The sequence below is a fragment of the Vulpes lagopus genome, chromosome 3 (assembly GCF_018345385.1).
Source record: "Vulpes lagopus strain Blue_001 chromosome 3, ASM1834538v1, whole genome shotgun sequence".
NCBI lineage: Eukaryota > Metazoa > Chordata > Mammalia > Carnivora > Canidae > Vulpes > Vulpes lagopus.
In genome coordinates, this window is record NC_054826.1 from 94,779,292 (window position 1) to 94,805,767 (window position 26,476).

Sequence of the window (26,476 nt, forward strand, 5' to 3'; positions counted from 1 at the left end):
TATTACGTAAGGTTTTCTTTTATTTAAAAGATCATTCACAAAATACCATATCCATAGATTTACTTTCTGTCATATAGCTGAATGTGTTAAGTGTTTGGAATTCCATTCTTACGTTTTAAAAGTCAACTGGATGGCCCAGAAGTTTAGATGATTTTGTTTTGTTCTTAATCTTTTCCACATTGAAGATGTAAGTAGGTCATCTGAAAGCATCAGGTTTGATTACAACCACATAATGCATGTCTTTCTTAAGTTAAGTATTGGTGTCACACAAATGGTTCTTATTTCAGAAGCAGAGGTGGCAGGGGGAAAGGAAGGAGGGGGAGAGAGTTCTGTAATTGCTGAGACCTTGGGACAAAGACACGGTAAGAGAAGCCGAGGCAGCCAGCTGGTGACGAGCACTGCCGCAGCCCAGTGTGCCGCCCAGCCTGGACTACCCAGTGGCCCCTGGTCACCGGGGTCTCTTCCCCAGGCTCTAGCTGCTGGCAGGCCCCAAGCTGCTCCCAAGGGGAGGAGCAGGGCTCAGTGCTACGGAACTGGAAGTTGTTCACATACAGGTGTGTTCCAGCTCAAAGCAAAGGCCCAGCACACTGCCGGGCCCCTGGCCAAGTGCCGAACACAGTGTGTGTGGGATCAAGAAACTTTGTCCCAAAGAGGAGACTCAGTGACAGCCACCTACCAGCTATCTGAAGGTTCTGGACAGTTCTGCATAGTAGAATCCTCAATTCATTAAGTGAAACAATAAAGTGCCAGATTTTAGGCCCATTTTCATTATAAAACTCAGGGAAGGTGGGAAGCACAGTATCTCACTGTTACACCGGGGGACAGACAAATTCAAGGGAGAGAGGTGGGACCCACGCACGGCGGGGATCTGAGGAGGGGCAGTGCAGCCCTGGCACAGCTCTGCCACGGCCACCCATCAGTGCCCCCACAGCACCCTGGCCAGCAGGAGGGATAGCAGATGGAGGTTCTGTGTCTAGCCGGCCAGAGGCACGTCTACTACTGCCAGGGAGGAGGGGAGCAGCCTGGGACACTGGCGGGTGTGAACACAGCAATGTGCTCAGCTGGCCTGATCCAAGTTCCTCACCGACACTCCACACCCCTATCCCCTTCTTTTGGTTCCATGTTTGAATTGAGAGCCTCTTCTGCTTGAAAAATCCGTTCTGGGCAGGAGTAACAGAGACAGGGCTGCTTATAAATAGGAATAGGAAGGAATTTGCAAGGATCAACAGGTATTTTACTCTTGTTTTGAAAACAAGGTGCCATAAATTCTGTATGTTGATCACAGCGGAATAAAGATGCTACCCAATTTGTGATTTCTTTCCTGTTTTTTTTTTTTCCTCTTCATCTTTTCCCCCCTCCCCATGGAAGCCACAGCAATACAGAACTCTACATGCAGGTTAGAAGAGAAGCGCTGAGAAAAATCAAAGAAACACCTGGGTCTGGCCACTGCTCTAAAGTAAAGAGAGAAAGCAAAGGAGAAAAATGGAGCAGCACCTCCATCCAGAGAACGCCCATGGGTGGCTGCTTTGTCCCTCAGGAGACACTCATGTACTGGAAAGAAACAAGAAGCAGGAAGGAGAAAAGACAGAAGGAAAAGGCGAAAGGAATGGCAGAAAAAAAAAAAAAAAGCACGAAACAGGCACTAGATAGGTTCAGCAAAGCCAAGAATGTACTAAAAACCACTTGTTAACTGCTGACATGCGCTCACAAGCTGTGTTTCCGTTGTAAGAAAGGAGGACAAAGGTCAGGCGCAGGAATGGTGGCTGCAGGACTGCCAGCCCAAGGGGCTGGCCAGGCTGTGGTCTCGAGCTAACTCCCCCACACCCCATTCCCTCCCAACCACAAGCTCATTCTTGCTCCTTGTGAACGACTTCCTCTCTGGGCCTGGCTCCCCCGAAGATAGCAGAGTTGGGATTGGCTACTTGATTGAGGGGCGTTGCAACTGTTCGAGGCTTCAGCTGGAGCCGTGGCCTCTGTGCTCTTTCCTCTGTGGGAGAAAAACCAACGATGGTTTATAAAGAATGGACCACCTTCCCCATCCAGGCAAAATGACCAAATGGAGGGCAGCCCCTACAACCCAGCCCGCTTTCTAACCAACATGCTAGCCTGGAAGATCTACCCTATCCCCACACCTTCTATTAAGAGGTAAGAAGGTAAGCTTACTATTTAAGACTAAGAAGTGTTCCACAGAGGCCACTGTCCATGGCCTAAGAAGCCATGTGTGTGCGAGGGTACAGCCAGAGTACCAGGACAAGACACCCTCTGCTGACAAAGTAGTGCCATACCTTCTGTTGGTTCTCTGAAGTCCATATTGGAACCTCGAAGGGGAGGGCCATCTCTGAACCGACTCCCCATTGGGGGGCCTGTTCGCCGGTCACCTGGGCGACTCCCTCCTCTGCCTCCTAAGAAGTCATCCCTGAAGCCTAAAGAAGGAAGATGACACTGAATTACTTTTTAAGCTCCTGTCTCAAAGCTGACAGTGCAGCTGGTATAGATGGCTTGATTAGAAATTCAGTCTGTCCGACATCAGAAATTTTTGCAAAATAAGTGTACTGAAAGGAGTCCAATGTGAACATGTTGGGTAATTTTCAATTATAATGTATTTTTAACAGTTTTTAGGTTAAAAAAAAAAAAGTTGTTTAAACCTTAGCTTGCAGGAAAAGTGGGAGGAAAATCACCTAAGACTATCATCTAATAAGGCTTACAATAAAATAAAAATCCTCAAAGCCCATTTTATTCTGTCTTCTAATATAAACCTCTAATTATTAAAGACAAACCCGGAGTTTAAACACGCCGCCACCTCTGGGCAACTGTTTTTCTCATCTGTTTTTCTGCTGTGTGTCAGGTGCAGATCATTCTAAAAGTTAAGCACCTGTGCTGTAAACAAAAGTAGTTATGGAGCTCGACTCACTCCCAATATATGCCACCTCTTCCAGAGGAAGTGCTTCTCTTTGTTCCCAGGGTCTCTGCTAAAATAGTTACCAAAGTAAGCTGTGCCTCATTATGAGTGCTAAGAGTATTATGATGCTCGTGTGTAGATGATTTTCCCCATAGGTTTTAAGAAGCCTAAGTTTTCTTTCATTTTTTATTTTTTTTTAAAGATTATTTATTTATTCATGAGACACACATACACAGAGAAGCAGAGACAGGCAGAGGGAGAAGCAGGCTCTATGCTGGAAGCCCGAAGTGGGACTCGATCCTGGGATCCAGGATCACGCCCTGGGCCAAAAGCAGGTGCTTAATTATTAGCCTTTTAACAGTATAGACCATTGAAGTTAGAGTTCACATTCGGTCAAAACTTTGACAAAAATGTAATCAAACAAATGAGCCTACTCCCTCTCAGCCCTCAAAGGGCTACTTTCACTCTAAGGATGGTGCCATTGCTCAAAGCTTCTGAGGAACGTAACTCTATTTAGAATCCTGAGGGAATGCCTGGGTGGCTCAGTGGTTGAGTGTCTGCCTTCAGCCCAGGGTGTGATCCTGGAGTTCCAGGATCGAGTCCCACATCAGGCTCCCTGCATGGAGCCTGCTTTTCCCTCTGCCTATGTCTCTGCCTCTTTGTGTCTCTCATGCATTAAAAAAAAAAAAAAAAAAAAATCCTGAGCTCGAGGAATATTCTAGATGTGGTCTTATCCCCATTACTTGTAGATTTCATATTTGCCAATAGGTCTACTTGCTAGCATTTGAATGCGACCCTAAAACCAATACTTTTGGCACTTCTGCTTTTCTAGACATGCATAGAGCGGTGGAAGATGGGAGCTGCCTGAAATGCACATTTTAAGGTGAGGTCAAATGAAGCAACCCTCGGCCTTCTTGCTCAGACCATAAACAAATGTCTTTTCAATCTATTCAGTGCCAGGTTTCTGCTCTTTTGTGCTTTTCCTTGGAACAGAGCGCCAAAGAGTTGTCTGGTATAAGTGCAAGAAGGTGGTCTTGTGCCACACAGAGAAAGTACGAGTTAGGTAAGCTCCATTCGGGCAGAGTTCTAGTGCTGCTGGCCATGAGTTCATGGTCAGGTGAATCAACAGTATATATGAACTAAGGTGTCTTTAAACAGAAATCCATACAAGAAGGTATGCACTGCGTGTCTGACAAAAATGTTATGACCAGAGATTCTCAGGAATCCGACCTTGTTGTCTCCCCAGGAGCAATGGTTTGGTGTCTGGTCATCAGGTGTTCCCAGTACTTTTAAACTTAACTCCCTTGGATACGGAGAATGATTCTGTTTGCAAGGGTGTTATTTTTCTGTTCTTTAAGGGTGGCCAAGGAATTTGGGAAGAGATCAAGTTACGTTGTATCTGGTATGTTGTATCAGAAAAAGAGCTGGACAACATCAATTTTTAACAAAACAAGTAATGAAAACAATTTCAAAAACATTCAGGCCAAGAGGAGCACTGAGTTGGGGAAAATACACTAGGACGCGCAGAGTCAGATAGAAGATTCTTTACAGAATCTTTTGAATCAGAGCTCACACTGTTTATTAAATAAGCTTGCTTGGTTTCAAACATTTAACCTTTATCCCCCCCCCCAATAAACTGGGAAGCATATCTTCCCACGTGAACATGGAAGTCACTTCCCCTGCGCACATAATTCTTGCTACCAGTGTGTACCAGTAAGCAGGTCACATTCACACTGACAAGGCAGATAAAAGACAAATGCTGCTTTGTCCAGGTGGCAGGAGACAGTCTAATGGAGGAAAAATACCCAGTGCATGTTAAGAGCAAGTAACAGCCCCATTCCCAAACTGCTTATGATAGGAGCAGGGGAAGATGACGAGGGAAAAGCAAGGCATGACATTTGCCAGTATCTTTTAATTAAGTCTGAAGATGGGACGCCTGGGTGGCTCGCAGTTGAGCATCTGCCTTTGGCTCAGGGCATCCCAGAACGCCAGGATCAAGTCTTGCATTGGGCTCCCTATGGGGAGCCTACTTCTCCCTTGGCCTCTGCCTCTCTCTTTCTGTGTCTCTCATGAACAAATACATAAAATCTTTAAAAAAACAAAACAAAACAAAGTCTGAAGACAGATTTTTGGGAGGCACACTCCTCATGAGAATCTTCTAAGTTGTCTTTTTTTTTTTTTTACACAATGAGCATGTATCATCTTAAAAACAGTATCAATCTGGGACACCTGGGTGGCTCAGTAGTTGAGCATCTGCCTTCAGCTCAGGGCGTGATCCTGGACTCTTGGGATAGAGTCCCACATTGGGTTCCCTGTACAGAGCCTGCTTTTCCCTTTGCCTGTGTCTCTCTGCCTCTCTCATGAATAAGTAAAATCTTAAGAAAAAAACAAAGCATCATTCTTTAAAGAACAGAAAAGATCTATTTTCACAAATAACACATATAGGCATTACTCCATGTGGGCACTTTGGGTTTCAGATACCCCCCAAATACTGCAGTTGACGCTGAAACTGGCGGGTGTTGAGGAGGCCTCTGGCTGTGTTCTCTGTTCCAGAAGAGTACAAGCCCAAGCTAAGGCAGCAGGTCCTTAGGTAACCTCCACATATCCAGAGCCACAGCTTGTGTATTCCTCCAGTCCCAGGAATTCAAAACCAGCAGGTTCAAGACCACTATTCATCAGGCCACTAAGGGCTGCACCTGGACTGACTGAGAAGACATTTGTTGCATGTTTCAATCAGAGACTAGCTTATACATAAAATTACAGGTTTACTGGATCATACTGTACTTTTATGAATAAGCTCATTTCTGATTGGCTAGAGGACTTTTAGGAATTAAGTTATTCAACAGATATAAGCAGTCATCTGTTTAGCTAGATTAGTGCTGAAAGGAATTTTTAATAATTCTGATCTACAACAGCTTGTCCTACTTCTTCCAATACTTACCAAATACTTTATGCTGAATTTGGTTTGAATTGGGGGGGGGGGGTTGGTTGATAGAGTGGTTGGGGGCGCTGATGGCACCATCTTATATAGTGGGGAGTGCAGAGAAGAAAACATTTGTTTTTCATTTTTTTTTACCTTTCTGTTACAACTGATATTTTTATTGCATATGTGAATTACTTTTATTTAAAAAAAAAAAGAGATTAAAAAATGTCTAAACATTTTTTTAGGAGACCGACCCTTCAAAGCAGAGGCCTGACACGCAAACTGATCTCCTATGTTAAGACAGGGAGGCACCGGACAGCGTGCCTTGGTAGGTTAAGAAAAGGAACAGTCAAGTGGATCATGTCCACCATGAAGGGATGGGAGTTCCATGCCCTTCAAGGAAAAAACCCTGGTCACCAGGATTTCAACCATGCAAGAGGGAGCCACCAAGAACTAAAGTGACGAAGCTTTCTGTAAGCTTCCAAAACCTCCACGCTATTTCTAGAAGTAGCAGAACTTCTATTTGTACCATGCACCCTAGTGCTGCCAAGGGGATTCCTGAGACAAAGGCCTAGATGATAACTGTAGGCCAAGGCAAGGTAAGAGAAGATGGAGGATCAGTCTACCCTGCCCAGTGGGGAACCTCTCAAGTCCTACTCCAAACACTCAGGTTCTAATAGAGGCTTGGTGCATGCCTGGGGACCTTTTGGGAAAGTTTCATCTGTGGAATGAGCTAATGGAGCGGTCCGGCCGGGCGGGCTACTCACAACAAACGTACAACAGCAGCAAGGCCACTGAAAAAGGTTAAGTGGCAATATTTTAAATGCTGATACCGGAATTGAAGTCATCCCGGGAATCCCATCCACCTCTAGATTCTCCAGGGCCACCCATTCCTGAGGATACACAAGAAAGATAAAGTTGAGGTTGTACCATTACCTTGCTGCACAAACATGGAAAAATTCAGTGGGAAGATGGACAACTCATGTGATGAGAAGTTCACCAGAATTATAAGAGTTCTTGCTGCCAACAGAAAAAAACCCTGAAAAACCAAAAAACCCAAACAACAAACCAAAAAACCCTCCAGGCTTGCAGAAGCACCATCCATTCTCAAGATTTTTACATGTGTTTAAAAACTCACAAAAACCTATCAGGCCTATAAGATAGTTCTACTAGTAACCTTCAAGAGTTGTAATCATTGGGCTACAGCAAGTTTATGTTCAATTTTAGAAGAACCAATCACCTCTGTCATCTGGTCCACCTTTCCTGAATCCAAAGCCACCTTTATCTTGTTTTCTGCCTTCTGCAATGTCCACACGAAGTGACCGATCACCCAACAGCTAATGATAAGGGGAAAATAGTGTAAGTATTGGCAGGAAAAAAACATCTCAACTTCTAACATGACACAGAAAACCTGAAGATACTTACTGCACCATCGTATGTCAAGGCTTCCTTAAGGGAATCCACCTCATCAAATTCTACATAGCAGAATCCTGTAAGAGAAACAAACCCCAATTTCCTCAAGGAATTCTAGGTGAAGACATGGTGGGATTCCTGTCGGTTCCATTTCCCAACTCTTGTATCTAGGGGACACTGGACTAGAAGAGCCTAAAAGTGAGATTGCACTTTCTGATAAATACAAAATACCTGACTGGCATTCCTCCCTCTCAATTATATTCTGTCAGAAAGAGCCAAACAGGCATTGAGATATTTGGCAGCTCCGTTTTTACAGGTTTCTTTTTATGAATTTTAACCATAATATTCAAACCTTTCCTGAGTCATTGAAGAGCTGTCAGGACTGACTTTTGAGTAACTTTAATATAACCCAACTGGGGCTTAAAGACAGATTTCACATTCAATACCAAACATGCTTTAGAGGAATAGGCTGAAAGTGCCTACTACTTAGTACTCAGGTAGTTGGTATAAAATCTGCTTTATAAAACTAAGAAATGTACCCTCAGTAACAAGGGCATCCTCTTTGGGATGCCAGTTAAAAGATAGATGGCCTAGGTCCAAACATGTGTTACCCACAATCTGTGTCCCTGATGCCAGATTCTGACACAGGCCTGGGAGCACATTCCCAGGCAGAGGAAACCACACCTTCTCTCACCTCCAACCTTTGCATTAGCTTCTCCCTGTACCTCCAACACACTTTCCATGGTCCGTCCTTGCCACCTGGTGTCTAAATCCAGGTTAAGCATCCCCGCTGCCCCAATACGCTCACACTGCACCCCATGCAACACCCTTCCACCCTGTATATCCCCATCCTGTGTGATGATTACACTTCACCTTCAAAGCCCACTAGACCTCAAGTGCTCTGTAGGCTTGGGTCCAAACTTGTTCTGCTCACCATCTGCTCATTAACTACTTAAAGAACGCACTGCTTAGCTGGAGAGTCTCCACCTTCCCCGCAAGTGGATTCAATGTCTGGAGTACTTGAGGAAACCACTTTGCAAGTTCAAAGAGGCCACAAAAGCCCACACACCCATCTCACCCTTCCTGAGTTGCTGAAACTGAGGATGACCCTCCAATAGACAAACTAAAACTTGCTTCTACAGACTCAGCCCGAAGGCTGGCCTCCCCCACCCATTTCCCCTGAAGCCAGGCACTCCTGGTATCCCTAGGAGGGATACTGGCTGGGGCTTACTTTCACAATACGAATGGATACATTTGTTTTCATTGTTTGGGCATTAAAACAAGGCTTCAGGTTCTAAAGCCAAAAAAACTTTCAAAATGATAAAAGTACCACCTATCTGCAAAACTATTCAGAGGAGTGAAACTTCCACTTCTCATACCACTCCTCACCTTTCCCAAACACACATGCTCCAAAGCCACAAATGCAGAGTGACAATATTTATTAGGTTTTCTTTTTACTCCACACAAATACCTAGATTACAGGAAAACTATAAAGAAATATGCAAGGAGTCGGGACAAGGTGAAATGCACCTGCAAAGTCCTCAGTTTTATCTGTTCATTCCCCTCTCAGGGAACTCCCTTACTGGTGAGACAAGATAGCTAGGTCAGGCAAAAAGATTTACTCGGTCATATATATACTGTGTATTTCTACAAACTAGATCATGTGTAGACATTTCTTCCCCAAGTAGAACTGAAAGACTATGAGTTAAAAGCCTGTTTATTTCAGCTACAACAGGCAAATATTTAGAACACTTTCGTAACTGGAGCTCTCTGGTTCCCTAACATTTTGGTTTCAATGCTCCCTCTACATTGGTACAAAGAAGACCCCCAAACTCACCTTTAAATTTGTCTGTGTCTTTGTCTCTGACTAGCCGCACACTCCTTATGCTGAGATCCTTAAAGATAGCATCTATGTCGCCCTGAACTGTATTAAAAGGTAGATTTCCTACATACGCTGTATAGGGGGGCTCTGTGGGCAGCTCCTTCTGGCTGCGGGAACCATGGCCACCAGCACTGCCGCGGGACCTGGAGGGGAAACAGACAGGATTCAAGTCTACTTGCCTCGGAGCAGGAACGATGAAATGGTCTTCCACTCAGCCACACCACCCATGTGAATCATTCCACTTGAAGACACAATAACACCTTGAAATTATCAAGTCTTCCAAACTATCATTCCTGACCAGGGTGCCTAGGTTTTGGTGACAGAAAGGTCCACTGAAACACAATCTATATAAATATTCATTTCCCTGGAAATTCAAATCCAAGTAGGACATGCCCTCCTTGCAAAACTGGTTACATTCTATTTACTTAGATTCAGTACCTGCAAAATACTTGTATCCTAAAACCTTAGAAAACACCCTCCTTCTTCACACATGAAGCACCCTCCACATCCTAATACATGCGGAAATGGACTGTCCAGAGTTAGCACTGTATTCAGAAAGGATTTGTAAAGCTACTGAAGTTTAACCCATTCGTAACACACCTGGTTCTTGCTACTGTCAGACTGTGGATAATACAAATGCTCGAATAAAAATTTTAGATTTTATACAGCAAGTACTATGTATATACTACCTTCCACCACTGCCCATGCACACTTCACCGGTCCTCAAATGCGTATTACCTAATCCACTTAATCCTCAATAGCAACCTCCCCTGTAATAAGTGGTTATGTGTCTATGGTTATGAGGCTCAAAAATGGCAAAAGCAGGACAGACCCTGACTCTACCACATCTCAACTTGTACAGGTTCTGGTTTGAACCCCAGCTGTCACCAACTCACTCTACCCTATGAGTTACTCAACTTCTCTAAGCTTTATTTATTTGTAAAATTGGGTTAATATTAATACAGAGCTTGAGTTACTGAGAAATAACAAATATAAGGCCCCTAAACACTGACTGAAGCACAGTACACACAGGGAAGTGACATTATCATCATCACACCTATAACTCAAGGTTCACAATGTTTTATAGATAATTAAGAAATAAACTGGGGCCAATACACATTTGTCAGAATTCACAGAATGTGTATACCAACAGTGAACCCTAATGTAAAATATGGACTCTGGGTGATGACAATGTCAGTGTAGATTCACGGACTGTAACAAATGTACTGCTCTGCTGTGGGGTGTTGACAGCAGGGCCATCTGTGGCCGTGTGTGTGTGTGTGTGTGTGTGTGTGTGTGTGTGATGGCAGGCAAATATGGGAATTGCATTTTCTTTTTTTTCTCCAAAGACTGACTGATTTGAGAGAGCAAATGAGATCTAGTGAGTGGGGGTGAGGGGCAGAGGGAGAGAGAGAAGAGAAGCAGACTTCACACACGACTTGATCTTATGACCCTGAGATCATGACCTGTGGGGAAACCAAGAGTTGGAGACTCAAGTGACAGAGCTATGCAGGCACCCTTAGGAACTGGTATTATCTGATCAATTTTGCTGTGAACTTAAAATTGCTTTAAAAAATAAAACATGGGGCACCTGGGTGGCTCAGTAGTTCAGTGTCTGCCTTTGGCTCAGGTCATGATTCCAGGGTCCTGGGATCGAGTCCCGCATCAGGTACCCTGCAGGGAGCCTGCTTCTCCCTCTGCCTGTCTCTGCTTCTCTCTGTGTCTCTCATGAATAAATTAGAACAAATGATTGGGGAGGGGAGCTCTTCTTTATATCAACAAGAATGTCAACTAATAAATGTAAAAGGAATCATGTCCATAGAAAACCAGTACTCTTGGGGTGCCTGGGCAGCTCAGTTTGTTAAGCTTCTGACTTCGGCTCAGGTCGTGATCTCAGGGTTCTGGGATGGAGCCCCTAGTTGTGAAATCTGCTTGTCCCTCACCCTCTGCGTCCTCTTCTTGTGCTCTCAAAAAAATTAAAAAAAAAAAAAAAAAAAAAAAAAAAGGAAGATGGGAAAAAAAGAAAATCACTACTTGTTTCCACCAAAACAGCAGTGGTTGATTCAGGCAAGTCTCATCAATGGACATCAAAACCACCAATATAAAATGTACCTGGCCATCACCATGTTAACTGCTAACTGACAAACTTTTACACTGTGCCTTCTATTTTGGCACAGATTCTTCAAATATGTCAAAAATCGTGAAAAACAAAAAAGGCAGGGGGATCAATGAAACATGACAACTAATGCTACTTATCATCTTTGATCCTGGAACAAACAGCTATAAAAGAAAAAAAAAAAAACAGATGGAGAAATTAGAATATGGCATGAACAGATATCACTGCATCAATGTTTAATTTCTGGGGAGTGGTAACTGGTACTGTGGTCAGAATGGCCCTGTTCTCAGGAGAGACCCAGAGGGTTCAGCATAAAGGACATGTGCAGGTACATATAAAGATAGGGCAGCCCCGGTGGCGCAGCAGTTTAGTGCCGCCTGCAGCCCAGGGCGTGATCCTGGAGACCCTGGATCAAGTCCCACATCAGGCTCTCTGTATGATGCCTGCTTCTCCCTCTGCTGTGTCTCTGCCTCGCTCTCTCTCGGTCTCTATGAATAAATAAAAAAAAAAATCTTAAAAAAAAAAAAAGATAAGGCAAATGTGAACCTTGTGACTCTAACAGTGTCCACTCTATCATTCTTTCAACTTCACTGTGGATTTGAAAATGTTCCCAATATTTGCGGAACATGAGAGGAAAAAAAATTCAAAAGAGGGAAGTAGGGTTTCTTTTTATGGAGACACGTAAAACTCATTTTAAATAAGTCTCCTCACAACAAAGATCTGCTCAAAGTTACCCTTTATGCAGGGCAAGCATCAATACAAGTTACAGAAAGTAATTTGGTTTTTTTTTTTTTTTTTTTTAGTAATTTAGTTTTTTAATCCCATTTTGCTAGAAATATCATGAAAGAGATTCCCCATCTTTCCTGAGGTAACATTCTTTTTTTTTAAACTCCTGATTTTTTTTTTAAAGATTTTTTTTTTTTTTTTAATTCATTCATAGAGACAGGCAGAGAGAAGCAGGCTCCAAGCAGGGGACCTGATGCAGAACTCGATCCCGGGTCTCCAGGATCACGCCCTGGACCGAAGGTAGGGCTAAACCACTGAGCCATCCGGGCCGCCCCCTGAGGTAACATTCTTTAAGACATGTTTTTAGCCGAAGAACCAAATCATGACGTAATTCTTGACTAAAAAAAATTTTTTTTAAAGATTTTATTTATTTATTCATGAGAGACAAACAGAGAGAGGCAGAGACACAGGCAGAGGGAGGAGCAGGCTCCATGCAGGGAGCCCGATGTGGGGCTCGATCCCAGGACCCTGGGATTGAGTCCCACCCACATCAGGCTCCCTGCATGGAGCCTGCTTCTCCCTCTGCCTATGTCTCTGCCTCTCTGTTTCTCATGAATAAATAAAACCTTTAAATAAAAAAAAATTATTTATTATGAGACAGAGAAAGAAAGAGGCAGAGACACAGAGGGGAGAAGGAGGCTCCATGCAGGGAGTCTGATGTGGGACTCCATCCTGGGACTCTAGGATCACGCCCTGGGCCGGAAGGCAGATGCTTAACCGCTGAGCCACCCAGGCGTCCCCTTGACTAAAATTTTTTAAGTTTAGTGACTCAGAATTCCACCTCTTGCAGATAAGAAATCCTATGTTTTGTTTTCAAGTGGACTGCATTCCACTTGCTCCCAACTCCCCAGCCCTGCCCCACTGAGTTTTGACTTCGATACTCTATGCAACACCATTGTTCTTATCTTGATAACCTTAAACTATTTTATAAAGATTTACTTATTTATTAGAGAGAGTGTGTGAGCATGCACAGGCAAGCAGGGCGGGGCGGGGGGGGGATCTCTAGCAGATTGCTTGCTGAGCAAGGAGCCTGCCATGGGGCTCAATCCCATGACCCTGAGATCATGGGCTGAGCTGAAATCAAGAGTCAGTCATTTAACCTACTAAGACATCCAGGCACCCCTAAATGTTAAAATATTTTCAATAAGATACTCTTTGAGATGGAATACTGATTATGTAAGATACAGTATAAGCATAAGCATTTGGAAAACTGTCAAAACACAAGATGAATTAACAATTCTAACAACTTTAAATTCACGTATTCAATATTTACTAAACATCTGGTGGAACAGTCCTCTGCCCTCAAGCAGCTCACAAGTGAGTAGCACATATAAAACACGAATAACTATGAGCATGCACGCATACATATTTGTGTATATATGTACACACACACATATGGCAAAGAGCTGCAATGATTTTTTTTTTTTAAATCTAAGGTAAAGGTAAGGATGGAGAGCTGACAAATCCAGCAGGTGTACATCTATGAATCAGGAATATGGAGGGCTTGCTTAAAGAGCACATCAAACATTTACACGAGAACTTCTGGAGGATGCTAGATGCAAGCCCAGGAAGGCTGAGGTCAGGGAGCCAGGTGAGCCTTGATAAGGACTGCTTCCCCACGGGGTAAGGGTGCTAATTAGATGACAGGGCGCTAGAAGAATGCAATAGGTAAGAAGCCAGCCCGGGCTTTGGGAAGATGGAAGAATCTCATTTCAGGCAAGCAGTATTTTAAAAAAGCTAGAGATGTGGGAACAGCTAACCCAGCCCATTAACCTGCTCATTTCACCTGAGTCTCACAAAATAGCTGGTGGCTGACAATTCCAGACCTTTCCCAAGAGTCACCGCAGTCATCCTAAATACCACCTGATCTGATGTAGTCAGTTCTACCGGACTTAAGAGTGTTTTAGCTTTTCAGTGAGTAGTTCACTGAAGAGGTGGGGGCAGTCAGTGCAGTGGGACCAGGGCCCCCTCCCTAGATTCCAAATTTACTGGCTCCAAAAGTTACAAAGTTAGAAGTGGAAAGTCGAAGTCACCAGTGTGCCAGCAACTTGAGAACCAAGAGTGGGGGAGACACACCAGAGAGTACACATACAAGTCATAAAATGTTACATCCTGTTAGCAGTCCACCAAAAAATCCCCAATGCCAGGAAATCCTGAGCTGAAAGTCCTAAGATAACTGTGACATTAAAGTTTACGCGGACTATCCCCTAATTGAACAAGCTACGTTACACAAAAGCACTTTCTAGAACAGGTTAAAAATGACAGGGAGAGAAGACTCATTTGACACCTTAGCCCTGTGTAGGATTGCTTCCAAATTACCCTCTGTGCCTCAGTTTTCTTGTCTGTGACTACGCAAATACTTCAAAACTTTATTTTATAAAGTTTAAAACTGATCATAAAACCACTTCATAGATCTTGACTGCTTTATAAAAGTTTAATAACAATTCCAAAATGTTACAGGGAAGTCTAAACATGCTCAAGGTCACCTGCAGAAACAGATGAACAAGGCAGCAGGCCACTGTGGTTCCCCCGCCAATTTTCAAAACAACATATACGAGTTTTAAGGTCATAAATTACATCCTTAGTAACTAAGGAAATCTAACTTTCAACTCAAAGTATGACCAAAATCCTTGAGAGACAAATCACTTTTCTTCACTCAAATTAACTAAATATATGCAGTATCTATGAAGGACAGAACAGGCACAGAGGGCTCACATCTCAGAATCAGTCCCTGCCTTTAAGGAGCAGATAATTCAACTGAAGAGGTCTCCTCTGGAAAGGAGAAACCACATCCCAAACAAAGGGCGCAGACAACCCAAAAGACTGTAACAGGAACGGGTTTCTGCAGGGTGGAGCCGCCAGGAACCAAGATTTCACCCCACTCCGCATTCCCACACACACAGGGAAACACCGAACTCCTAAGCAGACAGTAACTGCGAAAACACAGACCAGAAGGAGGAAAGGAGCCTGGAGGAGACGGCTGTAAGAAACAAGAGGAGGGGATCCCTGGTTGGCTCAGCGGTTTAGCACCTGCCTTTGGCCCAGGGCGCGATCCTGGAGTCCTGGGATCGAGTCCCACATAGGGACTCCCGGCATGGAGTCTGCTTCTTCCTCTGCCTGTGTCTCTGCCTCTCTCTATGTCTATCATAAATAAATAATCATAAGTAAATAAATAAATATCTTTAATAAAAATAAATAAATAAATAAATAAATAAATAAATAAATAAAAAGAAACAAGAAGAGAGGGACGCCTGGGTGGCTCAGCGGTTGGGTGTCTGCCTTTGGCCCAGGGCATGATCCTGGAGACATGGGATCCAGTCCTATGTTGGGCTCCCTGCAGGGAGTCTGCTTCTCTCTTGGCCTGTGTCTCTGCTCCCCCCCACCTTTTTCTCATGAATAAATAAATAAATCTTAGAAAAAAACCCAAAAAAACAAAAAAAGCAAGAGGAGAGAGAATTCGGACTGGGATTAGTGGATTCAAGAGAAAAAGTGCCCCAGACTTACTTCCCAAGAATAAAAGATAAGGAAAAAGGAAGGACTCATGATAAGCTATTTTCTGAGAAAGGACTTTATGAAGATTTCTAGGTGCCATCAGAAACTACACAGAATTTAAGCCCTGTTGCTGCCACTGAAAATTCAAGACCAATGCCAAGATATCCAGTACAGAGTATTAACCTTTCTCTGGTATTTGCAACATCAGGTGTTCTCCTATCACCTCTAGGTTAGGGACACAGTATCATCAGGGCTGATCAACAAATCTCTTTCATGTGCCATCCAGAAATGCTTACTAGCATAGATTATATTGACATGTAGCATCACGCTGGATCCTATATAGCTTTTTTTTTTTTTTAAGATTTTATTTATTTATTCTTGAGAGATAGAAGGAGAGACAGAGCCAGAGACACAGGCAGAGACAGAGCCAGAGACACAGGCAGAGGGAGAAGCAGGCTTCATGCACCGGGAGCCCGACGTGGGATTCGATCCCGGGTCTCCAGGATCGCGCCCTGGGCCAAAGGCAGGCGCCAAACCGCTGCACCACCCAGGGATCCCCACGCTGGATCCTATATAAAAATCACAAGCCTGGGTGGCTCAATCGGCTAAGAGCCCAACTTGATCTCAGCTCTAGTCTCGATCTCAGAGTCTTGAGTTCCAGCCCCTCGCTGGGCTTAAAAACAAACGAACAAAAACAACAGAAGACTGCCTTTGTAAGATTAAAATGCAAGTAAGCAACAAAGCCCACTGAACATGCTTAAAATGAAAAAAATTAAAAAGTAATGGTCATAACGCGCAACCTATTTGGTTTCTAGAAAATAAGCAAAAAAGGTTTAACTCATAAATATCAAGCCCTCATCTCATACATACTGATTTATCTTACTACTAACATATTATTAAACACTGATTAAAATCACTGAACCTGGGACACCTGGGTAGCTCAGCAGTTGAACATCTACCTTCAGCTCAGGGTGTGATCCCAGGTCTGGGTATCAAGTCCCACATCGACCTCCTGCGGGGAGCCTGCTTTTCCCTCTGCCTAGGTCTCTGCCTCTCTCTCTCTCTCATGAATAAATAAAATCTTAAAAAAAAAAAAAAAATCACTGAACTCGTATCAATAAATTTCAACTAAAGTTCAGTTTATTCAGATTTCCTTAGTTTTTTACCCTAACACCCTTTTTTCTGTTCCAGGAGCCAAAGATCCACATGACATTTTAGTTGTAGCTTACGTTTTTTGAAAACCAGCCCCACACTGCTTGGTTTAAAAGCATTTCCAAGTAGATTTCCCTCTGCTAAATGTATGCAGTCTCCAAGGCCCCTAATCAGCATTCACAGTTAGGCCCCTACAGGATGGGCATGAAAGCCCCCAATGTTTCTGATCAACCCTGAGGTGGGGCAGGATCAATGGCGGAATTTTTCATAAGCCCTATTTCAGGGAGCTCTTTTCTGCTGTGAATGATTTCTTCATAAACCAATCTCATCTGTAGGATTAAAAAGAAACCTGGCAGGACATGCAAAGTAGTTCTAAGGCAAGAATTCAGTCTTCAGAATTATTACAGTCTCTGGTACTTAGCAGTGGTAGAAGGAATGAAGACCTTAGGATCACAAACAACTTCTACTAATATGGGTATTTTATTTGGAAAAAAATGTAAAATGTAAGAGAGGGTGACGTGTATTTAGATGACCTCTCCAATTAGGTCCTTCAGTGTTTTTCCAAAAAATTTTTGGCTGTGATCAACATCATGACTACAAACACATACACATATCTACCTGACTGCATATGAACAAGTAACAAAAAGCTTGCCCAAAAGTAAGACTATAAACTCACAATATAACACACTAGTCTCTTATTCTATTTCACCATTTAAAAAGCTCATCAGGACCCCTAAAATAAATTGATTTCATCATCTACCAACAAGACAGGCAGTTTGAAAGCCTTGTTATAGGAGAACAGCAAACCCAAGGGGGACTTCTGATTTACATGGTCTTTCAAAAAATCTTTCTTACTAGGCAAAAGGGCATTTACCACAATGTACTAAAATTTTGGACTCCCATGCATTAATGAAAGCAAACAAATGGGTTATTAATTCAGTAATTTCACATGGTGCAATTGGTCATTCAATCCAAAGTTCCAAATTTTTCAGAGGAAATAAAAACTTAAACCTAAAGCTGTTTATTGGTCCTCAGAGTACTGCCACAAAAAACATCTGTCTTGGGGATCCCTGGGTGGCGCAGCGGTTTGGCGCCTGCCTTTGGCCCAGGGCGAGATCCTGGAGACCCGGGATCAAATCCCACATCGGGCTCCCGGTGCATGGAGCCTGCTTCTCCCTCTGCCTGTGTCTCTGCCTCTCTCTCTCTCTCTCTCTGTGACTATCATAAATAAATAAAAATTTAAAAAAAAACAAAACAAAAAACAAAACAAAAAAAAACCAAAAATCACAAAACCTTGTTACTTGTATTTAAACGGGTATGTATTAAGATGAATATTCAGTATTTACTAATAATTGTTTTTGCTGACAAAATCTAACTTCTAGCTACCTTCCACATGTTAGTTACAAGAATTAACTGCTTTATTTTTAAAATTTTGTTTATTTAAGAGAGAAAGAGCATGCGCGCTCACACACAGGGAGAAGCAGACTCCTCACTGAGTGGAGGGCCCCATGTGGGGCTCAATCCCAGAACCCAGAAACCATGATCCAAGCTGAAGGCAGATGCTTAACCGACTGAGCCACCCAGGCGCTCTGGATTAAATAAAAGTACCTGGAAAAAAGCTACACACACACACCCTGACTTAACAACAACCACCAAGAAAGAGAGGAGGAATCTTATCAGGAGACTTAGTGGACACATGGAACAAATGCCATGTGCAAACTCTGGTCCTGATTCAAACAAATCAGTTGTACATCAAACTGTATGAGCTATTTAGAGAAGTAAAAATATTTACGGGGAAGTTTTTGGATATAATATTGTGGTCACATTTTTTTAGGTCTGTACCTTTGAAACGCATACTAAAGTACTTCCAGATGAAATGAAATGTGACATCTAAGATGTGCTTTAAAATAATCCAGTAGCATGTGGGAGGAAGGTGGCACAAGAAGGTACAGATGAAATAAACGTGGTCACTTTATTTTTTTTAAAAGATTTATTTATTTATTCATGATAGACATAGAGAGAGAGAGAGAGAGGCAGAGACACAGGCAGAGGGAGAAGCAGGCTCCATGCAGGGAGCCCGACGCGGAACTTGATCCCGGGACTCCAGGACCACGCCCTGGGCCAAAGGCAGGTGCTAAACCGCTGAGACACCCGGGGACCCCAACGTGGTCACTTTAAAAAGTGGGTCATGGGCACATGAGGTGGGTCATTATAGGAGACTCTACTTTTCTGCTTTAATTTTTCTGTAATCAATTTTTTTTGCAGATTCAAATAGGTCAACTAAATGAAATAATCTTTGAGGTAACTGTGCAAAACTGAACATGAACTGGGTAATAGAAAAACTGGTGGTTAGAAAGAAACCCTTGATCAGTTTGAAACACATACTCAAGTAAGTATTAAAAATATCTTAAGACAGATGACAGGATAGCTGCGATTGGCTTTAAAATATTCTATCCCCCCCAAAAAAAAAAAAAAAAAAAATTCTATCCCTTCCCCACAATGAGGAAGACAGGCGCAAAGAACAGTAAAAACGTTTAAGTTGGGATCCCTGGGTGGCGCAGCGGTTTGGCGCTTGTCTTTGGCCCAGGGCGCGATCCTGGAGACCTGGGATCGAGTCCCACATCAGGCTCCCGGTGCATGGAGCCTGCTTCTCCCTCTGCCTATGTCTCTGCCTCTCTCTCTCTCTCTCTCTCTCTCTCTGTGACTATCATAAATAAAAAAAAATTAAAAAAAAAATTAAAAAAAAAAAACGTTTAAGTTAATGAATGGATATGAGTGAAGAGTTGCTTAATGGGTCTGTTTGGGAACAATCAAAAAGTTCTGGAAACAGACAGTGGCGGCAACGACACAAGATGGTGAGTGTCACTGAGGGCATAAGCTGTACACTCAGAAATGGTCAGGGGATACCTGGGTGGCTCAGTTGGCTGAGAGTCGCACTCAATTTGGGTTCCAGTCATGATTTCAGGGTTGTTAGATGGAGCCTCTTATTGAAATGTGCTCAGTGAGTCTGCTCACTTCCCACCCCCCCCTCCCCGCTCATGTGTACTCTCTAAAATAAATTAAAAATCTAAAAGAAAAAAAGAAGAAATGGTCAAAGTGGTAAATTTTATGTATATATTTTACCACTCACACCACACAAAACTTGAAAAAGAAAAATGAACCCGGGGAACGGCCACGTGGGTTCAATATACTAGTCTCTGTTTATGTATGAAAATGTTTATTTTTATTTTTATTTTAAAGATTTTATTTATTCATGAGAGAAAGAGCAAGGAAGAAGAGTACACAAGCAGAGAGAGGGCCAGAGGAAGAGGCAGACTTCCCACCGAGTCCAGAGCCTGAGGCAGGGCTTGATTCCAGAGCCTGAGGCAGGGCTTGATTCCAGAACCCCAGGATCATGACCTGAGCAGAAGGCAGACGCTTAATCGACTGAGCACCTCAGATTTATTTTTAAATGTCACATAAAACGAGCAACTGCTAAATTCTGGTCTAATCTAGACCACGCGGATGTTCCTCCATTAAAGAAGTTATCTAGCTCAAAGAGCAATCCTTCTTATTTTCAGACAGTCTGTAAAAGTCCAGTAACGTGTACTTCCTTTGGTTCTAGCTCTGCCTTCCAGAGTCACCTCTCCGCATTGAACAGTTCCTCACAGTCCTACTAGTGGCTGTATCCTGTGACCTGCACTGGTCTTGCACTTGACCCTAGCATAAACCAAGGCAGGGGCACCCAAACCATACTATCACTCATGCTTCATTACACAGTATTTACAAAGAGAGAAAGAAGCCAGCGAGCTTCAAAAGAAAAAAACAAAAAACAAAAAACAATGTCCTTGACCAAGCAGTAAAAATGATTAGTTTTATTAAATCTTGACCCACTTTTTATTATCCCATGTTTCAAAATAGGGGCAAAACACTTCTGCGGCTTACAGAAATGTGATGGTCTTATCTCCAGGAAAACACTCATGCAAGTGAGTTACAAGCTGAAGTGAGGTATTCTTTTCATGGAACACCATTTTCACCTGAAGAACTGACAAACTATGGTTATGCAGACTTAGGTATTAAGCAGACATTTTCTTTTCTTTAAAATGCAGACTGGGCTTTTAAACAAAAAATAAAATTTTAGAAAATTTGTATCCATCAACATAAGCTTGACAGCCTCACTGTACCTGAAATGTTTCTGATAAAATCAATGGTGATGTTAATAAACACGAGTTTTGATGCTGTATGATAAAATAAAATGTGCCAATATTTGAAGACTTCCAGAACTCAATAATAACCAACCCATTATGTTACAAGATCATGCACTAGTAAAGAATCCATTTGAAATATGTACCCTGTCCCCCATAGGTACTGTGTACCCTATACTGGAATACAAGGCTCAACTGGAGGTGCCATGTTTTCAATGAGGTATCAACATCCTGGAGCATATCCAGAGGACCCCATCAAGAACATTTTAGAAAACATGACATGGGGGGGGGGGGGGAATCCCTGGGTGGCTCAGCGGTTTGGCACCTGCCTTTGGCCCGGGGCGCAATCCTGGGGTCCCGGGATTGGGTCCCGTGTCGGGCTCCTGGCATGGAGCCTGCTTCTCCCTCCTCCGGTGTCTCTGCCTCTCTCTCTCTCTCTCTCTCTTTGTGTGTGTGTGTCTATCGTGAATAAATAAATGGGTAAATCTTAAAAAAGAAAGAAGAAAGAAGAAAAGAGAGAAAGAGAAAAGAAAGAGAAGAGAAGAAAGAGAAGAAAGAGAAGAAAGAGAAGAAAGAGAAGAAAGAAAGAAAGAAAGAAAGAAAGAAAGAAAGAAAGAAATCATGACATGGGGAAAAAACTTCAAAGAACCAAGGACATCCAATTAAAAAAGACAACTTAGGTATTACTGTTACGTTCTATCAAAATCAAGCAATCACTTATTTAGTGGCCTGAGTATGCAGGACTAACCAGCTGTACAAATGAAGTAGAGGCTTGGCATGCTCTCCTGCCCAACACTCCCTTCTATTTCTAGAGGAAGCTGGAAACTGGAAGATGGGAGACTGATCTAGGACTGCCCCCCCACCCCCACCATTGTTCCACATGTTCCAAGTTTCTGGGAAGACTACTTGAAGTTGCATAATGTCCTCCCAGAACACTAAAGGTTAATTTCAAATAGAAACATGCAAAGATAGTTTTTAGAAATTTCAGAAGCATTTACATTAAATGTTCCAAGCACAATTATAACAAACCAGTAATGTACAAGAACAAATTACTCAACTAGCATTCATTTACAACATAGTACTCTACTTGTAAAATGCTTTATACCCATAAACTGAATAAATTTCTCTTACCTGGCTTTAGAAATATTGCCAAGAAAGTAAAAACTCACTCGCTAACTCAACAGAACTTTTCCCACTCTTACTGATGCAAGGGAAATATTTCAAGAACCAACATATTATATAAATCAAGATCGACAAATTATTAAGTGTAATGGACACTGTGCTGCATGCTTGAGACATCTCACTGAATACTCTCAATAGCCTTATAGAGGAATTTCTATTTTACATGGTGGGGGGGGGAATGAAGCTCAGAGAGGTAAAGAAACTTGTTCCAGGTCACACAGCTAATACATGAATCAAGGCTCAGGTGACACTGGACCTCTGTCCAGTCTGCCTGATTCCAATCCAAAGCTAGGCCTTTTCCCCAAACTGTGTCAGAGGCTCTTGTTTTGTAAAACCAAGTATCTGTGATAACACTTTTTCATAGAAGATAATGATTTGGAATCAAGAAGTGGGAATTAGGGAGTGGAGAGGACAATAATAACAATAACCCTAAACCACATATCACTTGGTAGGCAAACTGGATTTTAAAATAAGCTTTTTTTAAAAAGATTTATTTATTTATTTATTTATTTATTCATTCATTCATTCATTCATTCAGTCATGTGAGAGAGAGAGAGAGAGAGAGAGAGAGAGAGGCAGAGACACAGGAGGAGGGAGAAGCAGGCTCCATGCCAGGAGCGTGATGCGGGACTCGATCCCAGGACTCCAGGATTGTACCCTGGGCCAAAGCCAGGTGCTAGACCGCTGAGCCACCCAGGGATCCCCTAAAATAAGCTTTTCAATACTTGTATGAATTCTACGTGATCAGTGCAAATAGCTACTGTTTTTATACAGTTTTCTTTCCCCTTTTCAGTCTTAAAATATGCTTAGAAATTGAGACAGAGATGCGAAGCCTAAGTCTTAGAAGACTCAAAAGTTAGAATTCCAATTGCCCCTCCTCAACTGGAACTTAAAAATACTTCAATGTGTAGTTTTACCAGTTTTTAGTAGGTACCATTTTCAGCAATCTCAATTCTTGTTACCTCCAAGTTCCAATCTGATTCTCAGAATTGACAGTTTTAGGTGGAGCACTCAAAAGCATGTTGTAGTTAGAAATGTAAAAAACAAAACAAAACACTGTTACTGTCCAGTTTATTGCCAAATGAAAAATTAAAACCAGGAAAGAAAATTTAGCAACCTGCAGAACAAAATAACACTCCAGATCTAGGGATCCCTGGGTGGCGCAACGGTTTGGCGCCTGCCTTTGGCCCAGGGCGCGATCCTGGAGACCCGGGATCGAATCCCACATCAGGCTCCCGGTGCATGGAGCCTGCTTCTTCCTCAGCCTGTGTCTCTGCCTCTCTCTCTCTCTCTCTCTCTCTGTGACTATCATAAAAAAAAAAAAAAAAAAAAAAAAAATTAAAAAAAACCACTCCAGATCTAGTACAATTAACTAGATAATATGGAATTCTGATTTGACTTGTTCTGGGGCAACAATGCAGTCCCTAGGGTCTCTCTTTGGCTACCAGGGTCATGCCTCTGTAGATTGAGAAAATAAACCAGTTGCTTAACACTGCTTACTGACAACAGCACTGGTCACTACATACAACTACAAAATAAACTAGCACGGAATGTATAATCATTAAAACCAAATTTTTAGATTATGATTGCATTTCAAACCTGCTATTCCTTTCGTCTATGACCCAAGTGGCTTAGAGTTGAGATCTCTTAGCTAAGGTGTTTTAGACTAGAGGGAAGGTCTTTTGGTACAAAAATACCAAACACAGCAATGCAAGACTGGCTTTCCAGAAGTGACAATATTCCAAAATGCCTAAGCACAGTGTCTCAGCATAAGCAAACAACACTTAGACATTTGTTGATGGGAAACATAATTCATCTAACAGTAGATATTATCACTAAAGGTTATCAACTAGCCTACCATCTTGCTAAGTTTCAGAGAAACCACTAACTGATAACTCCAGATCTGATGAAAATTTTTTTTAAAGATTTATTTTTATTTATGATAGTCACAGAGAGAGAGAGGCAGAGACACAGGCAGAGGAAGAAGCAGGCTCCATGCACCGGGAGCGGACATGGGACTCGATCCCGGATCTCCAGGATCACGCCCTGGGCCAAAGGCAGGCGCTAAACCACTGCGCCACCCAGGGATCCCATGAAGGATCTGATGAAATTAAAATTAACATGGACTCTGGGATAGGAAGCTTTGGCCCAGACCACACCATTGCATGTGCGGTACTCTGTGGAGTTTCTGGACCCACTCCAGACAGTCTACACAAACACACAAATTCACCAATAGGTTTTAGAACAGAACTACCTTTAGAAGTCTGAGTCCTATTTCCCACATAGCTTTTACACGGATTTGAAGTCAAATGGAAAACTCCAACAAGGTCAGATACAGAAGATTTTTAACAGTAAAGTGACTTTTTATCAGAAAGCTTAGGAGATGCAGAGTGACTAGCTATTTTCTCACACCGGTTTTTGGATTACATCTGGACACAACTAACATTTATCTGCCTTCTGATGTTTGAAACGAAGAGCATCTTGACCACTTGGTATTGTTCAAGGCATCCCAACTGTCAAAATGTGACATCCACTACAAGTGTGACTCAAACACCTCAAGTCACCAGAACAGGGGCAAATCTGTCAAAAGGCAGAATAAGGAAAAAAAACAAAAACCCAACCCCAAACCCCAGATTCAGTATAACTTATTGTAGTCCCAAACCAACTAAAACTCCTTGAATCTGCCTTAAATCAAACTACTCGTGTAAGAGTTTTCCTGGGCACTCCCAAATGTTTCTTGAAACTGGGGGGTAAAAAAAAAAAAAAGAAAAGAAAAGAAAAGAAAAGAAAAGAAAAGAAAAGAAAAGAAAAGAAAAGAAAGAAAGAAAAGAATCCTGGTTATTAAATTTCAACATGGCTTAAGTGCAAATTTGGTGTCTAGAAACCTACCCCAAAGGCAATACTTTTACGTGTCATCCAACATCTATTCCTTTTTTATTAGCAAATAAAATATTCTTTGAAATAACAGGTGGCTCCACCTTCCCCAACTTCCACGTTCTAGCGCCATTAATATTCGGAGCATTCTCGCACCCAAACAAGCCTTTGTTTGAGCCGGTCCCAAACCTAGGTATTAAAAGGTCATTCTTCACCAAACAAAGATACTTTTGGGATAGCAACCCAGGAGACTGGACACCTCAGTAGGTACCATTGTAGTGTTATCCTGGCAAAGTAATCCTTTCTGTTAGAGTACACAATGGCCAAGTGTGTCCTTGACTAACAGCAAGACGTTTATAGCCCGTCTCCTAAATTCCGTGTGAGGGAACTTGTATTACACACACACACACACACACACACCCCCAGTGCGGATGCCTGCTATTAAACACCGTAAGCTTCTTATTCATTAGTCAAGAATTGCTCTTTTAAATGAGGGGTCTCGATTATAGACAGGCTGTATATAACCGAAGTCGCGCGCGGTTCCTTCTCCGGGTCGGAAGGAGAAACGACGGAGAAATAAAAAATTTTCTGCCTGCAAGTACGTAGCACCTGTCAATAAGGCACGGTGCTCCCAAGATGCACTGAAATTAAAAAAAAAAAAAAAAAAGCTATTATGTATTTTCTTTTGCTTGGTGTCCCCCTCTCCCGGCGTGGATCGGACCATTGCCGGGCTCGAGCCGCCAAATCCCTGCCTCACACGTAAGGGCAGGGACTGACGCCCCGGTCGCCCTCCCGACCTTAGCGCGGGAGCCCGCAGGGCAGACGGACCACCGGCGGCCGGAACCGGGCCGGGCCGGGCCGGGCCCCCACTCCGCCCGGCAGCAGATGCTCGCACTGGCCCTGCCGTACTGGGGGCTGGGAGCGGGAGCCGGAGCCGGAGCGGGAGCGGGAGCGGGAGGAGCGCGTCTTCCCCGGCGCTCAGCGCCGCCGCGGCCTGGCCTTGCGGCCGAGGCGGCGCCGAGACGACGCGGCGGCGGCGGGAGACACAGGGACCGGCCTGCGCCGCGAGCAGGACGCGGGGGTACACTAACCGCCGCCGCCCCCTCCCCGAGCGCGCCATTTCCAGGCCCCGGCCCTCCGGGCGCCTCTCCCAGGCCTCCGCGGGCCCGGCCGGGCCCCCTGCCGCCCGCCGCCCCAGGTGAGCGCGGGAAGGCCGCCGCCCCCGCCCCCGCCCGCCCCCCGCGCCCGGCCGGGGCCCGCGCCCCGCCGCCTCACCCTCTGCCGCCGCCGAAGCTGCTGTAGGCCCGATCGTCGTAGGTATCGAAGTCCGCCATTTGCCGTCTCCGCTCCGAGAGGAACCAGGGTGAGCGAGGAAGGACCCCGCAATATAACTCCCCCCGCCCCGCCGCCGGGGCTGTCCGCCGCGCCGCCTGATCGCAAATCGCACGCACGCACGCGCGCGCGCGCGCACGTACGCCGCGCCGCGCCCGGCCTGGGCCGACGGGCCGCTGCTGGCCCCGCGCGCTCTGCGGCCCACGTGGTGCGGCGGGGCGGGGGCCGGGCGCCCAGCCCT

At 43.7% G+C, this 26,476-nt stretch overlaps 1 protein-coding gene across 2 annotated transcripts; it reads right to left on the reverse strand.

Moving 5' to 3' along the window:
- Positions 1-26,334, reverse strand: EIF4H (eukaryotic translation initiation factor 4H). Of its 2 annotated transcripts, XM_041749459.1 has the most exons (7): positions 26,179-26,334; positions 9,073-9,260; positions 7,248-7,312; positions 7,063-7,159; positions 6,656-6,715; positions 2,286-2,423; positions 1-1,987 (listed from the first exon to the last, which is right to left on the reverse strand). In XM_041749459.1, exons 1-7 carry the CDS (start codon positions 26,235-26,237, stop codon positions 1,848-1,850), a joined length of 747 nt encoding a protein of 248 aa, XP_041605393.1. In that variant the 5' UTR covers positions 26,238-26,334; the 3' UTR covers positions 1-1,847. The 2 variants fall into 2 exon arrangements, with proteins under 2 accessions (XP_041605393.1, XP_041605394.1); XM_041749460.1 differs by lacking the exon at positions 6,656-6,715.
- Between the last annotated feature and the right edge of the window lie 142 nt (positions 26,335-26,476).